This window comes from Phyllobates terribilis, unplaced genomic scaffold (genome assembly GCF_046119375.1).
Source record: "Phyllobates terribilis strain yellow unplaced genomic scaffold, ASM4611937v1 Scaffold_8__6_contigs__length_399053987, whole genome shotgun sequence".
In the NCBI taxonomy this organism is placed as follows: Eukaryota; Metazoa; Chordata; class Amphibia; order Anura; family Dendrobatidae; genus Phyllobates; species Phyllobates terribilis.
This window is the reverse complement of record NW_027362768.1, coordinates 121,871,482-121,889,336: the sequence shown is the minus strand read 5'-3', so window position 1 is coordinate 121,889,336 and position 17,855 is coordinate 121,871,482. Positions and strand designations below refer to the sequence as shown.

The window sequence follows — 17,855 nt, the reverse complement described above, 5'->3', positions numbered from 1 at the left end:
TCAGAGTTTGATCAGAGAGGCATCAGTTTTTCTCAGAAGTGGAGAGAAAAAAAGATCTGTGAAAATTGGACCACAGTTGGATGTCATCCGAGTGCAGTCCGATTTTTATTTCACAGTCCTATAGACTTCAAAATCAGACATGTCTACAATTTTTTTATGCGACACTTGGATCAAAAATTGGACATGCCTCTGATTTTTTTCCTTGGACCGAGTCGTCCTCGTAAAAAAAATCAGACATGTGCACAGCCCCATAGAATATCATAAGACCATGATAAGACCTGAGTCAGACAATGTAGGGCTGATGGTAACACCCAGTTGTCTGTTTATTCCTACATTTACCTGAGGAATAACAGAGGAACGGCACAATGCAGAGTTCTAAGAAAAGATGCTCCAAAATTATTATTTCATACTGTACATAATAAAAGTATATACTCACACCGACATTTCAGGAGATCCTCTTTAAATCTGGATTCATGAGTAATGTTGAGTTTATGGGATGAAAATGACCATATTTTTATCCAATCACAATTGTTCCATGATTAGTTTAAACCATTTTTGTACTTTTTTTACATCTTGGAATGTCTAATATCAGGCAATTCAAAGAGGTCATTATTATTTTTTTTTTTTTTTTACTAAACCCCGTACCTCCTCCTAGTGTGGGGGCCAAGCTCTTCCTTTAATGACCCCATTTATAAAACAATTTCATTCATTCCACTTTATAAACGGAAGCCACTATGCAGATTACATGCTAATAAAGAGAATTATATCCGAAAATATTCTTACCCCACCCATTGTACGCGTATCCTATAAAGGCACAATGGGTCGCCACGGATTGTCATACAATCAAAGAGTCATTTAGTCTTTAGTTTTATTAACCAGCCTTGAATTGAAGCTCGGTAATGAAACATAGCACAGATAATTAGCGGTGGTGACCCAGCACATTTACATGACTCATATTGATTATACGCTGTCATATACAAAGACTGAATCTCGTTGCTACGGTAACGATATGGGAGTTTATTTCTGGTGGTACACTGTGTATAACGCTCATTGTCTTGCTTAAGGACAAAGAACAATATACGGAGGAATGTGTTGACAAATGAAATGCTGCTTTCATATCAGAAAGGGGAAAAATAATAAGTTTATGTTGTGGGGTGTAATGTGGCGTTTCTGTCTTTGGGGAAAATAACTTAAAGTGATACCCCAGAATAGAGATCAGCGGACTTTCAATTGTACATTTCTGAAGTGCATTTGCCTCTCTCTTTCCAGGGGCGCACCGCTGCCTTTAGGGTTCCCTGTTGCCTTGGGTAGGTGCGCTCCTGAAGATTTTAAGATTTTCCCATCTCGAAAATCATATTCCAATATGTAGTAGGTGTAATAATAATAATATTAGCAAATACCTCTAATTAGAAATGTAGTATAGTTCTTCTGATTCGCTATGTCTTTCCTCATGTGCAGGCATTGCAGGACCTTAGGTATCCATGTTTATGACCACTAGCAACTAGCTAACTGTCACTATATCAGTGGTCGTAACCATGGATACCTAAGGTCCTGCAATGCCTGCACATGAGGAAAGAGACATAGCGAATCAAAAAAACTATACTATATTTCTAATTGGAGGTATTTGCTATTATTATTATTATACAAGTTTTATCCATCTGCATTTATAATACTAGGCAACCCATCCTTCCAACCCCCCCCGGCTCGACCATGCCGCTGGCTTAAAGGGGTATTCCCATCTCAAAGATCCTATCCCAATATGTAATAGGTGTAATAATAATAATATACTACACTATACTACATTTCTAATAGTATTTGCTAGTATTATTATTATTACACCTATTGCATATTAGGATAGGATCTTTGAGATGGGAATACCCCTTTAAGCCAGCGGCATGGTCGAGCCGGGGGGTTGGAAGGATGGGTTTCCTAGTATTATAAATGCACATAGATAAAACTTGTATAGTGCGCCAGTTACACATGTATGTGCAGTGCACCATATTTGTTACACCCATACTCTTAGATCAGGCGGGCTGCCCAGCACTATGTAAATGAGGGTGTCCGGTTACCAGATGGTGATGCCCTGTTCTTAGGATAGATAAGTCCTTAATATTAGATCAGTGAGGGTCCGTCATCCTCACAATCAGCTGTTGTAAGTGCCACTGGCGGATTGAAGTAAACACATTGAATGGAGCTCCAATGAGCCACTACATTCAAAAAATAGCAGACACTGTCAGGTGCTGCAGAACAGGTCTATACAAGAGTATCCAGCAGCTTCCCCTATACATTGAATGGAGTTACACATTGGAGCTCTCTTAGATGTGTTACATCCGGCCATCGTTGGAGCTGCTTATTGGGGGGAAGCCAGATGTTGGACCCACGTTGATCTGGTATTAATGACCTCTCTTCTGATGACAGCACAACCCCTTTAAGATAAGATAAGATATACTTTATTTATCCCGGAGGAAATTGCGGTATCACAGGATATAGTCTATAGTCTATATTCAGATGACCATAATGGACATCTATGTCTCCCTGCTGTACAAATGTATCACTCTAATTTTACAGAATTTTCACAGAATATTTATAAGGAACCAGGCAGGAATATTGTGCCATGTTCTTTTGCTTATAGAGGGGAATACCTCTGACATATCACACTTTGTGGACCAGCATGAAGTTCATGTACGTTCTCTACCTTAACCAATTTTGTAAGCAGTTTCAAGTGGCAATAAGGTAATTGAAACCAATCATTTATGCAGTACGTCTAGCACTCTGCTGTGGGGGGGGGGGGGGGGTACTGTCAGAATCCCTAAAAAATGGGATTTAGACAAAAAAACCCAGATGGAATCATAGGGTGCAATTTCACAAATGGAGTAGAAATTGATTACATTACTGCTTTATTTCTGCATTGACTACATGTTTTGTGTATCTGAAAAGACAAGTAGTCTACTATGTTGTTCTGCAGTGTAAATTAGGCTTTTAGAGAGTCTGTATTACTGCCACAACAATTAGATTCCCGAATTTTTTATGGGTCTGAGCTTGGATCACCATATAAACTAGTTGTGAAGACACGGGGTCTTCTGTGGGTATAATACTACTCAGACAACACAGGGTGAGGGTAAAACAGTGTGACAATACTTTTTGGAACCACCAAACAGACAATAACATATAGAATAGTCCCAGCAAAATACACAAGATAGTGCAAAATTACAGTCTCACCCTTCCGCTGACCCGCCGGGAATAGAGCAGCTGCATCTTTGGGTCTTCCAGGGCCAACTACTTCAACCAGTGGCACCCCGCTTTGGGTGGACACGCAAAGAGAGGAGGTAGTGGCAAGCTTAGGAAGCTGACAGTCCATTGAGTTACGTGGCCAGGAGACCCGAGGGACCCACCCTAGCTTCTCTGAACATATCCATGGAACCAGGTGACCGGATGGTCCCAACCTGGCTTTCTCCGAGCGTATCCATGGGTTCCAGGCAACCGGTGGGTCCCAAACTGGCCACCCCAAACATCTCCATGGAACCAGGTGACCGGTGGGTCCCAGCCTGGCTTTCTCCCGAATGTATCCATGGGTTCTTTGATAGTCAATGGAGCAGATCTGTATCCCTCTAGATGGAGCGATGCTGTCCTGTAGAGCTGTCACTTAGAGTGTTCCTGTCTGTGGTTTTGTAAAAGACTCCTGATACAGAGGCATATCCCCCTTATATAGTTCACAACTGTCCTTCAAGACATTATCTACAGGTCAGGGGGGAGGTATGATGAGTTTAACTCTCCATTGTTTGAGCATTTAATCGATCCGCATAGCTTATATTCATCTGCTCCGCGAGTCAACAAGCCACAGGGCACACACAATGGTTAATCAACATATTTAGCAAACATTCATTGTTCAAAGATCCGGCGTCCCTGTACTCCAGAGATAGCCGCCAATAAACTGTAGGAGCTGATATAAGATATAAATAACAGCCATTCATCAATTACCAAATATCAACTCAAGTGATCAACATCCAGGCTTATTCAAACCTTAGTCTGTGTTGATCAACCAAAGAAGAACACAAATTCAAAAGTCAACATAATAAAGATAAAGGTGTATGGCTCCTGGCCTACTGAATTTACACATCTGGGTAAAAATATAAGATTAAAAGCTGTGTCGTCACACTAGTCTATGGTGATCTAAAAACTTGGATAGTTTGAACCACAGAGGTCCAGGTGTTGCAGCCATAATACAGAGCCTAAAATGTAACAGCATCATGAATGGCTAACTTTAAGTGGGCTTTCCTAATTCTTTATTAGTTAACCATGGGGACCCCAAACAATCACTAGTACAATCACTAGTAGGCCAGCGTCAATGAGAGTTTAGAGGAGGAGTTTATGAAAAGTATATTGATTGAGGCAAATGTTAGCAGCAAGTGAAAATCCAGTACCTCTGGGCCCAAATGTTGATGAAGATGACTTAGTGATGTAAAAAAATGTATACAAACAAGGAAGGAAATGTTCATGTCTACTTTTTATTAAAGGGAGTCTGTCAGGACAAAATGACTGTTCAAACCAAGCACAGGTGTACTGTGCATCCTTTGAGTGGTCGAGCAGTTCAGTGCACCGTCCCTCCTACTTGTTCTCTATCTGTCTCTGCCCACCTCTTCCTTGATTGACAGCTCTGACTTTACAGGAGCCAAGAAAGGCAGAGAAAGATGGAAAACAAGCAGGTTGGAAGGCGCACTGAACTCTTTGTCCACGCCAAGGGTGCACTAAGCTCCTGTGCTTGGTTTGAACAGCCATTGTGTGCTGACAGACTCCATTTGACCACATGACAATCATATGAGCTGCTTACTATAATTTACTCAATTCAATGATAGATAAAATATACCATAAGTGAATAATAACCATTTCTTCTAAACTCACAATCCCGTATGAACTCAGCTTTACAACCATTTAAAGTAAAAGGCGTTGTATGAATATACCTCTATTGTTCCTGGGAAATAATACAAAATGCAGCACTGATTTTACATGTAAATGTTAAAGACATTCTCACTTTGAAGAACAACAATTTCTGTATAAAATTTACCTTCTTAAATTTACAAATGAAGCAGAAACATTCCATAAAAAGATCTGTAAGTAAAAGATCTGTAAGTAGCTGTTAAGTTAGGAAATTGCTCACAAACCTTTGGTTTTGCTGGATCTGGTTCAATTGAATCTAGTATTTTTAGGGAGGGGATCAGAAAATAATTTAACAATAGTGTTATATTATTTCACAAAAAAAAATCTCCTTATAGTTTAAAGCATGTCTTATGATCTAAAAAAAATGATTAACTGTTTGAATGAAATGCAAAATTAATTTAATCTTGGATGTGTTTATGGAACGCACAGGTTTGCAACAAATTATGGGCACCTTATAATTAGATGTCCAGTATCATAGGCACACACCAACAAATGCCAAAGTTCAAGAAAACACCAGTTAAGCCCTCCAAATATAACGCGACCCTTGTAAAATATGTTACGGTGAGATGTTAAACACTGAGACTGATTACAAGATTTAGGTGTTGGAAAAAACCCCATTCTCTCCATCATCAATAACACTTTATACCAGCAAGAAATAGCAGGTGAAGGTTCAACTGCATCTACTGTTTATGCTGATCGTCATAGAGGTCTAGACAATCATTTTTCATTCCAGGTATGCTATACTGGGTAATGCAATGGCTGCTTAAAGGAAATATGTCACTAGGTTTTTGTCACCTAATCTGAGAACAGCAACATGTAGAGACAGAGACCCTGATTCCAGCGATGTGTCACTTATTGGGTTTCTTGGTGTAGTTTTGATAAAATCATTGTTTTATTAGCTGTAAATTATTATTAGAGTTCTAGTAAACCTGCTGCAAGGTCGTCCTCCATATTCATGAGCTCCCACCCCCACCACTGATTGGCAGTGTACACAGAAAGCGGCCAATCAGTGCTATGGGCGGGGTTGTGCGGAGCTCAGCATTCCGAGAACTAGGAGATCTGTAGCAGATAAAACAATGATTTTGTCAAAATGACAGTAAACAGTCCAGTAAGTGACACATCACTGGAATCAGAGCCTCTGCCCCTACATCATGCTGCTCTCAGATAGGGTTAGCAAAAACCCGGTGATAGATTCCCTTTAATTAAAGGAAGTACTTACACTACATATTACATATGTAACATGTCCTTTCTTCAGTGTCATAAATTCCGTTTATTGTAAATACTTGTGAGGACCGTTGACATGTGTCTCAAAGTTCAATGAACGCTTTGTGCAGTTCTAGTTGAGTTCTACACCTCAGACTGACATTAGGTCCTGAGATCATATAAAGAGAAATTATCATGGGCAATATTATAATAAAAGATGCAACGTAAGAGAAAAGGGCATCATGTTTTTGATGGTAGATGGCACATGCCAAGTAATTAGCAAGGAATGGCTACAGGAATTACTTGGCATGTGGCATCTAAAGTACTGTGAATTACTGCTAAGCAATGGCACTAAGCTAAGCAATTACAAAGTTCAACCTTTAAAGTGTAGGTTCACCTTTAACATAAAGGCGTACGTAATATACCTTATCTATTTATTGTTATTGCCTTGTGTTGGAGTCCGCAGAAAAAAAATCCTTACATAACTGACTTTGCTATTTCTTACGTAGTCATAAATCATCTATTATAAATAAGCACTGTTCTACAGTTAAAGGGGTTGTCCATAGTGTTGAGCGAGTATGTTCTATTAACCCTTTCGCCGAGTATGCTCGGGCCGAGCTCCGAGTATTTATAGCTGCTCGGTGATATGGTTGAATCGCTCCCGTGTGCATGATTTGCGACTGTTTGACAGCTTTATTACATGGGAGGAATGTCTATTTCTTACACATTCCTCACATGTAATAAAGCTGTCAAACAGTTGCAAATCATGCACACAGGAGCGATTCAACCATATCACCGAGCAGCTATAAATACTCGGAGCTCGGCCCAAGCATACTCGGACAGAACATACTCGCTCAACCCTATTTGTAACGCTTTTTCTGAGCTCCTCTCAGTGGATTTATGACCACAGACCACATCAAAGTTGAATGTGAAGGAAAATAAAGAGCCTGTAAAATTCAAATAATGTAAATTTTTTAATGAAACCAAAAATGAAAAGATGATTTTTAGGGTGGGTCATCGAGTTTAACATTTACCAGGGGTATGGGTTCTTGGATGAAGAAGGTACCGGAGATCGAATCTACGTGAACCGTTGTGTGGTGGAGCAGAAGTATTTACCTCCGTGGCTCCATAGACTGTACCTCGGAGAGGTGGTGGATTTCACCAAGTTATGTTGTCGAAATGGCTGGTATGCGGCGGGGATGACACGACCCGCCACGGCCAGCAAGATTGAAGGCTGGGAGGAGGAAGTTGCTCAGAACAAAGCTCAGTGTGAGTGGGCTAAGCAGGCCCGCTTAGGCTTTCCAACATCCGGGGCAACTCCAGAGGGAGCCATTCAGCCGCCACAGAGGCTGGTGGTAGAAGATAGAAAGTTAGAACCCCCTGAACGGACAGCAAAGGAGAAAGAGGTCAGGGCGAATGGGTCATCTATCAGGCCAGTCCATCAAAATATCCATGTGACCAGCTATGGCCCTATCCTAGTGAGTTTTGGTGGCCCACAACAGGTGAAAGATGATCCCAGACAGGTCAGATACCCGGATCAACTGTGGAAATGGTAGAGACCACCTTCCCCAATGTATAAAAATGTACTGTATTGTATGTGTTATTCTCCTGGAGGATGCAGTTCCTGTTAGGAGTGACATGGAGTTACCTACTTTGTCCTGTTGTTCATCTGTAACGTTCACCACAAGTAATGTGCCACGATCCCGAACCAATAAGAATGTGCCTCTATATTGTGCAGAAGAAAACAGCAAGCTTATTTCCTGCTACTCTCTGTATATAAGTTTTATTGTCAGCAAAAATTACTTTATTTTTACAAACTGGTCTGGTTTCCCCATTTTGGGTTTAAAGGGGTCAGGTGCGGCACAAATCATGCCAGAGCTGAACGTGAAGGTGTCAATCACACACACAGTCAGGACCCCATATTTATGTAGCGTGCCGGGGCGTGGAAGACAAGTACCTCGCCCACAGCTATTGCCCCGCGTCAAGTTACATATAAGTAGGAAGGATATGTTTATGATGTTTTACATAAGTATTCAACTTTGCTTCATCCATGTTTGAATCCATATACTGTTCATGATCAGAACTAAAGACTGTTTCCATATTTCTGTATAGTTATTCTACTCTATCAATCATATTAATAGAGTTTCCTGAAATAGATTGAGCTTGCATATAAACATAGATGTCCACAACTAATATATAAAGCACACCAAACTAAACAGAGTTAGGACAATCAACACTGTGACTTTTACAACGTACGAATATTCCCAACCTTCTGTTGTCCATGTTGTTTCTGGACTTCGTACACATGCAAATCTGAATTCTTATGATAGCTACAATAGTTCTGTAGAAGAGTTTGATCTTGCTGCCACACGGCTTGGCACACCCTTGTAATGGTCTGACTATTCCCAGATTATTACTGCTGTAATTACCGCCAAGTTTCCTGTAGTTGTATGAAAACAGGAGCTGCCCAACCCAGTTCTTCAGAGCTTCCTAAATCCATCAACTGTGGAAATTTCTAAGGAAAGGTGTAGACCATAAAAGAAATTTGGGCGATCATTTGCCAACTTCTAAGATTTGGAAGGGTCTGAAGTGTCCTTCATGATGGATACCACACCACACCAAGAGATGGGAGTTTTTGATCATTTTTTTATTGAGTTTGCAAAAAGTTTTGAAAAAAAGTTGTCCAAAAATGAATTTATGGAACCAAGGATTACTTTTTGCATAATCTCATAGAACAGATTTAAGTTCATTTTAATGCACATTTAATGAATAAATGACTTTTCCAAAACAAACATTTCTACCCAACTTCTAATTCTTTGAAACCTACAAAATCTTTTTCTAAAATATGAAGAATTCACATACAGCGCACCAAAACTACCTTATTAATGGATTTTAATTCTTGGCTTTTCCTCTCTACTTACAGTTCCCATAGCTACGTTTTACCTCCTACCTCCATAAAGAGAACTATAGGAAACAGTAAAAGCATACATAATCTCTAGAGACAAAGTATGCCAATAAGTTATTTCCATTACAGAAAGTTTCTCATATTTGAGTCATACCACGAAGAAGTATTACAGATAAAAGCATCAGATCTATCTACCTAATGGATTGAGGTAGATAAATCTTTGTGGTTATGATAAAGACTTTCAGTATCACTAAGCTACTGTTCCATAATTCTATGGGCCATGGTATAAATAATATAGTATCTTTCCGCAAGCAGATGGTTTATATTGGTGCTGCATATTTATGTGGTGCGGTAATAAGTTCTGGTGCAGAATTCATGGTATGATCCACCATGGATATGTAGAAGATATGTTAATCCCTTTATGAACTGTATTTACGTAATGAAGAAAGAGATGGACCAGCTGTCGCCTACGCTGCCCTTAATTCCATCCAAGCCATGACCAGGCAGGAACCAAGATCACATGGCAGCAGGAGCTCAGATATCACTATCCCGACTGCAGCTGCTCCTGTGTCTAGGGCTGAGACGGTCTACACTATCTGCAGACAGTCTCAGCGCAAGCCTCTTACAGCCTTGTAATCACATACAGAAATAACCTATCTAAAAATAAGTCAGTGCATTATAATAGGGAATACCTTTTGATTAAACCGTCCTAACAGTAGGGATTGTGATAAAATTCCCCAAAAAATCCAATAAGCATCGGTTCAATCACTTGCAACTCCAGCACAGACACTTCGGCGGTCAACATTGGTCTTTGTTTACTTTTCTACATTGATATCACTTTGTACATCCACATGACCGCTGCAGCCAATCATTGGCCCCTATGAAGTATGTACGGCATGACATCGCTAAGCCCAGTGATTGGCTGCAGAGACCATGGATGCACGTGATGTCATCACTAGAGGACAGGTAAACAAAGATTATTGGGATCCTCCAGAATGTCAGCATTATAGTGTAAAAAGGGGTTTAACAGGTAAGTCATGGTTATTTTTTATCATATTTTTTTTATTATATTTGGATAGGTAAAAAAAATTACAAGAAATTACAGCTTTAGAGGTCTGCATATCGGGATTATTCTGCCAAGTATTTGTAGGGCCAACTGAGAGGATAATTAAGGTTATCTGCCAAGTTTCCAATGAACTAAGCCAAGTAAATCCTTCCAGTGATCAATGGTCTACGTCCAATGGTAAAAGAGGGAGCCCCACAGTAAAGACCAAACTGGGCTCCCCATAATGGTGATGGTGGGTTTTGCCAACTAGGATGGAAGGGCGCAGTGTTTGTTTTACCATTCACACCCTTGGGCCCATACAATACCTCATGTCTTCTTCGCCAACAATGCAGTTTTCTTGGATATAGAAGTTCTATGACCAACCAGGATTTTGTTCTTTCTCTTCAAATGTCTCAAAACAATGCTCAAAGGTTGTCTCCTTGGCGTGCACACACTTACACCACTGTGTTTGGGAATACAGTTCCCGCTACACTACTGTTTTAGAATGGTTTGTTACTCCTTGGTGTGACAGTTTTAAAGGGAATCTGTCATTAGGTTTTCGCTAGGTAATCTGAAAGCAACATGATGTAGAGCCAGAAATCCTGATTCCAGTGATGTATCACTTACTGGGCTTTTTGCTGTGGTCTTGATAAAATCACGGTTTTCTCTGCAGCAGATCTAGCAGTTCTCTGAATGCTGAGCTCTGTATAACCCCGCCCACATCACTGATTGGCAGCATTCTGTGTACACTATGCATATACAGAAATCCTCCAATCAGTGGTGTGGGCGGGGTTATACAGAGCAGGATGACTACATGGCACAAGACGACTAGTCCTCTAGTGATAATCTGCTGATAAAACGCTGATTTTATTGAAACTACAACAAGCAGCCCAGTAAGTAAGCTGGAATCAGGGTCTCTGACTCTACATCATGCTACTCTCTGATTAAATAGTAAAAACCATGTGACAGATTCCTTTAATAAATATGCCTGAATTTTTCTCCTACTAGTTTCTCCTCTGAGGAAAACAAGTTGTGGGTCTTTTGAAGGCATATACAAAATAAACTTCATGACCTCTTTGATACTATCGTGAGTATTTCCTCCAAACCTCCATAAAAGAGATCAAAATCTGTCATCTCTGGTGGTGATGGCAATTATTGCAATACAACCAAACGTACGCATGTTGGCAGTGCCTGGCATGTGGAGTTCTTGCAAAACTTATTCAATATGGAGACCGAAGAACTGTAAAAGTTATGATCTCTGGATTTTATTAAAGTTATATTTATATTTATACAAGGATTAATAACTATCGCAAGGTGTACTAGTATACATGCAAGTCTCAAATTTCATACTAGCTGGGGAAATGGGATATCTGCTTCGGAAGCGCATACATAGTACAGATACATTTTCTGAAGCTGGTATGGACACAGGTCATTACCAGTAATAAGCATGTCTTGTTTTAAATTGCCAAATAGCTAAAAAAAAACACTATTCAATATAAATACCTAAAATTAATTGTAATTTAAGTTAAATTATAAGAATTACAGGTTATTGAGCATTAGAAAAAACATACGCTGTACAACCCATACATAACATAGCTAAAGCTAGTTGTATAATTGTTGAATTCTGAAACATCTGCTTAACGATAACTTGTCACTTGCTCAAAAAATTGAGTTTAATGCCTTGTAAAAATCCTTGAGTTTTCCTGATTCTGCTATATTTTTCCCATTTTGCGCTGCGTTACTCCTTTGCACAGATATTCACAATTCTTGCTTTTGGAGTGCAGTATGTTAAATCTCTGATTGCAGTCCAACTGGACGTTTCCTCAGAGTCTTCTCTGCGGACGTGCACTTTAACCTTTCCTGTTCAGACACTGCCAATCACAGCATGGCGGAGTATAAGATTGCTAGATCAACTGCTAAGCTGTTATTGGCAGTCTATGGGAACAAGGGGTGAAAGCATACGACCCCAGAGAAGACTCTGAAGAAACAACCAGTTGCACCACAAGCAGAGATTTCACATACTGCGCTCAGGGGAGCTCATTGATTTTTTATAAGGTATCTAACTCAATTTCTTTGAGCAAGTGACAGGTTTTCTTTAATGGATTTTGCTTTGCAGATGCTTGTAAAGGTGTTGGATGCTGTTTTTATACTGTAGACTGTGATGCGCATTGTTGCTCCGGGGAATACGGGGGTTTTCCAAGATAAGAAAAAATGTGCAAAGAGAGATGATGGGCTAAAATAATGTAAGACTCACTATTTACACTGTGTTCCAAATTATTATGCAAATAATATTTTCTCAGATTTTCCCAAATTACCTATATGAATTGCAGTCATTGTCACATGTGTAGCCTGTCTTCTGCCCCTGTGCCCTGACTGTCTGCCCATAGGTTTCCCCTGCAATTGTTCTATTGGTATGTATAGTGGGACCTCTAATGGCTCTATATGTGATTGCTACATGAATACTACTATTATGTCTAAGGGCACACTATGATATTTGATAGATATTTATTGACTGAATTTTGAAATATGGGCCTGTGTTAGTGATTATCTATTTTGCAATTTTGCTACTATACAATTACATATCCAGCACGTGGATTAAGGTTTTTATCTATGGTACCTGTGGTTTATCCCCTTATGCTACTATTTGTCAAATAAACTTTGATATATTTATATATTTACGGCTTTTTGGTCGTCTATTTGCTTTTTGCTATTAACTTATGTTCTGCTTACGATTTAGCCTGCTATATGTCCACATTTTGGTAGTTCCGGATATGAAAATACTTAATGATCATAATATAGATGATTCCCTTATGGGATAAAAACTAATACCGCTTCCATGAATTGTATGTATTATCTAACTTTTATCTTGTGCATGGCCAACTTGGGTACGACTTGTGTATGGACAGTATTAGAGCTGCATTTTTTTTACTAAATAAGTTGCTTCTACACTAAATTCCAGGAATTCTTAATGATTTAACATTAATGGTCAATTCTTTAAGTAAGCAATCGAGCGCTTGAAACCCTCTCAGTCATAATGAATAGAGCTACATTTTTCCCATCCTTGCAGGTCAGTGGTGCAATACAGAACCACAACACACATATACATCCTTTTCATTCTGCGAATGGGTCAAGGTTATAAAGTTCCAACTCCCATCAGTGACATATTGATGACTTTACCTAAGGAATACTTACTCCTTAGAAATATTGGTTAATCCCAAGGAATAATGAAAGCTGACAGCTGCAGGAATTGCAAATATTACTGGCTGCTCCAGTTCTCTGGACAGCTGGTGATTCATTAGAACCACTGAATGTTAAGAGTTGGAGGGGACCTCCGGGGTCATCTGGTCCAACCCCCTGCTCAATGCAGGATTAACTAAACCATCTCAGACAGATGTCTGTCCAGCCTCTGTGTGAAGACTTCCATTGAAGGAGAACTCACCACTTCTCGTGGCCGCCTGTTCCACTCACTGATCATCCGCACTGTCAAAAAGTTTTTTCTAATATCTAATCATTGACTGGATACAGGTTATAGTAAATATTAGAAGTGGTCTGGCACTTTATGGATAGGTGAAAGTGATCTCCTGTATCACCATGAACTCAGTCTCAGAAAAATTCCAAAAGTGAACCATTGCGTGATCTCTTCTCAAGGTTATACATATACACGACTGACACAATGGAGAATATTCCACAAAAGCTGCTCTTCTTAGAATTAGTCACTGATTGTAATCATTACACAATGATCTGAGCATCAGTTTGCATCATCATAATTCCATTCAGTTTGATCTGTGTTTGCCTTCAACCCGAGAATTTGAGAAGTGTCCCATGGATAGACCGGAAGAGTGCGAAGATGAGTTACTGGCGCAATCCTCCAGCATTTGGTTGGCACGTTGTTCCTGTGTGCGGTTGGTGGGCAACTTTGGAGTTGGAGCTAAGGAAAGGGAGCTGTCTATGAGTCACAACACAAAGTGTTTGGTGGCAGAGTCCAAGAAGAAGTTAGAAAAGGGAGAGAAGAATAAGGACAGACATGAGTGTTGCAAAAATTCACTGCAAAATAATCAAGGCAGCTGGAATTCTAGGTCGTTGCCGAAAGTTTAGTTTGGGTTGCACAAAGAGCTGAAAGACCTGAAAGTATCCAGAAAGTGTAACAATAGCACAACTTATATTTTTTCCATTGTAGCAGCATATTGCTCCAGTGTGACACAGCAGATAGATATATAACAGATAATGAGATTTTATTAAAGGAAACCTGTCAGTTTATTCATGCTGCCTAAATCTCAAGCAGCATGAACCAGAGACTGGCTGCACAATTGCAGCCAGGTATTTGTTTCTCAATAATGCTCTGACGTTTCAGAGAAAATCCTGCTGAGGGCCGTAGGCAACGATGAAACTAGTCCGTCGCTACCCCCGGCCCGCTTCTCGCTGTCTGCTCCACTTGATTGACAGGTCATGTGTGTACTATGTTTTCTCTGACACGCTGGAGAGTTTCAGAAAAAAACATATTTGGCTGCAATCGTGCAACCTGGCTCTGTCGAAAAAACTTTGATGAATTGGGGCCTTAGATCTTATTCTTTGATCTATAACACAACCTGAGTGCGGAGTCTTGGTCACTCGAGTCCTCATGTTGCAATATCACAGTAATTTTTTAATATTGGTATTTTCTTCTCAATGTTGATCCCAATATTCCTCCCAAACCCATAAAAAAATGCACACACAAATACAGTGCCTACAAGTAGTATTCAACCCCCTGCAGATTTAGCTGGTTTGATAAGATGCAAATAAGTTAGAGCCTTCAAACTGCAAACGAGAGTAGGTTTTATGAACAGAAGCATAAATCTTACAAACCAAAAAGTTATGTTGCTCAGTTGAATTTTATTAAATTTTAAACATAAAAGTGTGGGTCAATTATTATACAACCCCTATGTTTAATATTTTGTGGAATAACCCTTGTTTGCAATTACAGCTAATAATCGTCTTTTATAAGACCTGATCAGGCCGGCACAGGTCTGTGGAGTTATCTTGGCCCACTCCTCCATGCAGATCTTCTCCAAGTTATCTAGGTTCTTTGGGTGTCTCATGTGGACTTTATTCTTGAGCTCCTTCCACAAGTTTTCAATTGGGTTAAGGTCAGGAGACTGACTAGGCCACTCCAACACCTTGACTTTTTCCCTATTGAACCAGGCCTTGGTTTTCTTGGCTGTGTGCTTTGGGTCGTTGTCTTGTTGGAAGATGAAATTACGACCCATCTTAAGATCCTTGATGGAGGAGCGGAGGTTCTTGGCCAAAATCTCCAGGTAGGCCGTGCTATCCATCTTCCCATGGATGCGGACCAGATGGCCAGGCCCCTTGGCAGAGAAACAGCCCCACAGCATGATGCTGCCACCACCATGCTTGACTGTAGGGATGGTATTCTTGGGGTCGTATGCAGTGCCATCCAGTCTCCAAACGTCACGTGTGTGGTTGGCACCAAAGATCTCGATCTTGGTCTCATCAGACCATAGAACCTTGAACCAGTCTGTCTCAGAGTCCTCCAAGTGATCATGAGCAAACTGTAGACGAGCCTTGACATGACGCTTTGAAAGTAAAGGTACCTTACGGGCTCGTCTGGAACGGAGACCATTGCGGTGGAGTACGTTACTTATGGTATTGACTGAAACCAATGTCCCCACTGCCATGAGATCTTCCCGGAGCTCCTTCCTTGTTGTCCTTGGGTTAGCCTTGACTCTTCGGACAAGCCTGGCCTCGGCACGGGAGGACACTTTCAAAGGCTGTCCTGGCCTGGAAGGCTAACAGTAGTTCCATAAGCCTTCCACTTACGGATGATGCTCCCAACAGTGGAGACAGGTAGGCCCAACTCCTTGGAAAGGGTTTTGTACCCCTTGCCAGCCTTGTGACCCTCCACGATCTTGTCTCTGATGGCCTTGGAATGCTCCTTTGTCTTTCCCATGTTGACCATGTCTGAGTGCTGTTCACAAGTTTGGGGAGGGTCTTAAATAGTCAGAAAAGGCTGGCAAAAGAGATCTTTAATCCACACATGTGAAGCTCATTATTCTTGGTGCCTGAACTACTTCTTAATACTTTAGGGGGACCAAACAGAATTCTTGTGGTTTGAGGGGTTGAATAATAAATGACACTCTGAATTAACTTTTTACGTTTTAAAAAAAAAAAAAAAATTTGCTGCAGTGCATTTCCCACTTCCAGGCTGATCTACAGTACAAATGTCACAATGCCAAGTTAATTCCGCATGTGTCAACCAGCTAAATATGCAGGGGGTTGAATACTACTTGTAGGCACTGTATACACGTAGCTTATGCAATACATGGCAAAGTTCATTTGTAATGATCTGTATCATTAACAGTCTGTATGGCGTGCTGTGTGCAGAGATTATACAGTGTCACTTAGAAATAAATGTCACTTTTATGTATATTTAATCTTCCCAAGTGGCATAAAACAAGTATATATCATAGCAGGAATTCTCCTAACATCCGCTATTAGCATTGGTTTCAGATGAGATCACTAACGCTGCAGCTCGTGTCACTACATCAATGTGACATGTTTGTTTAATGGAAGACATTTCACAGCATGTGGCTGCCTATACAGGAACATGAACTTTACATTATTTTAAAGCAATACGTCCTGTTGACTAGAGGATTATAAATATAAGCTGTTGTCCATCTTTCTGGACCATTGCCTAGAAGCAGCTGGTGACCCAAGTGGTGTCCGTTGCTCCATTGGACACTGGTGTCACCGAGCAGTTTGCAGATGGACACAGATGGTGTGACACTACAACCTAATTCTCAAGCAGGCAAAGTAAGGTAAGTTTTGGTTTTCTTAAATTTGGAGGGGATGATGTAAGAGAAGTCACACCAAGCATGAGACAATGCAGTAAGGAGATGGACATATTGCCCAACATTCCCCCTTGAAGAACAAGTATATTGTGATGTTGTGTAATATGAATGATGACTTGCATTAATGATGTTAATGTTGTGTGCTGCCTGACAGTAGGGAAAGCGAGAGTTAATGTTTGGGGATTAGCCCAGTGTGGGGGGGATAAGCTGAAGGGACAGAGACAGTTCCTGTAAGGATGTTAGAAAGGTCCCCGGGTTTTTGTAGAGAAAAAAGTTAAGGTGTAATATGAGCAATGCCGCATGATGTGGGTGTCCCCAACGAGGGCGGGGGAGACCAAGCCTGAGGATAGTGAGATCCTAGTGGAGAGAATGAGTGAGAAGTGACCAAAAGAACAGAGTGATTGATCAGAGACATGTCCTGGGTCAGGGTGCCTAGCAGTATGGCTCGGAGTTTATAACTCGCAGAGGTAACGGGCCTAGACTGGACAGAGTATGTAAGATGAAGAGAGTGCCCCCGGCGGGAGTTCCAAAGCGTCAGAGACAGAGAAGATAAGTACCGGCCATACTAGTAAAATAGCTCCCTAGCAGGGGGAAGATGCGGAACCGCGGGTTGGAAATAGGACTCTTACTAACCAGACTGTAGTACTGAGCTGGGTAGTGGTGAAGTGTAAAGGAACGCTGAACTTAGAGGATAAGGGAGAAAAGAGGAAAGGATTGACACCGTATGTGGAGAAATGCTTCGTAATATAAAGGAAACATTCATGAAGATATGTGCCTGCTATCTCCTGTATATAATCCTTCCCAAGTTATCGTTGAGTAAAATGTTTATTTTGGACTGGTGGTCTCCCTTACTGAACTGTCAAACATCTGGTCCTGGCCAACCCAAGTCATCAATTACATGTGGCCTGCAAGGGCGTAGCGC

General features: G+C 40.6%; 1 protein-coding gene across 6 annotated transcripts in view; it reads right to left on the bottom strand.

Moving 5' to 3' along the window:
• Positions 1–17,855, bottom strand: part of PALMD (palmdelphin) — a 154,286-nt gene that overhangs the window by 80,810 nt on the left and 55,621 nt on the right. Inside the window, exons 2-3 of one of the 6 annotated variants that reach the window (XM_073643255.1) lie at positions 7,791–7,863; positions 5,063–5,106 (exon numbers count right to left, since the gene is read on the bottom strand). The exons of 3 other annotated variants lie outside the window; for them this stretch is intronic. Coding sequence is in view for 2 of the 3 variants with exons in the window: in XM_073643249.1 (XP_073499350.1) it covers positions 784–839 (56 nt within the window). In the remaining variant the exon portion in view is untranslated. Of the gene's footprint in view, positions 1–783; positions 855–5,062; positions 5,107–7,790; positions 7,864–17,855 lie in introns of those variants that run through there. 2 more of the 6 variants (XM_073643250.1, XM_073643249.1) reach the window with 2 other exon arrangements.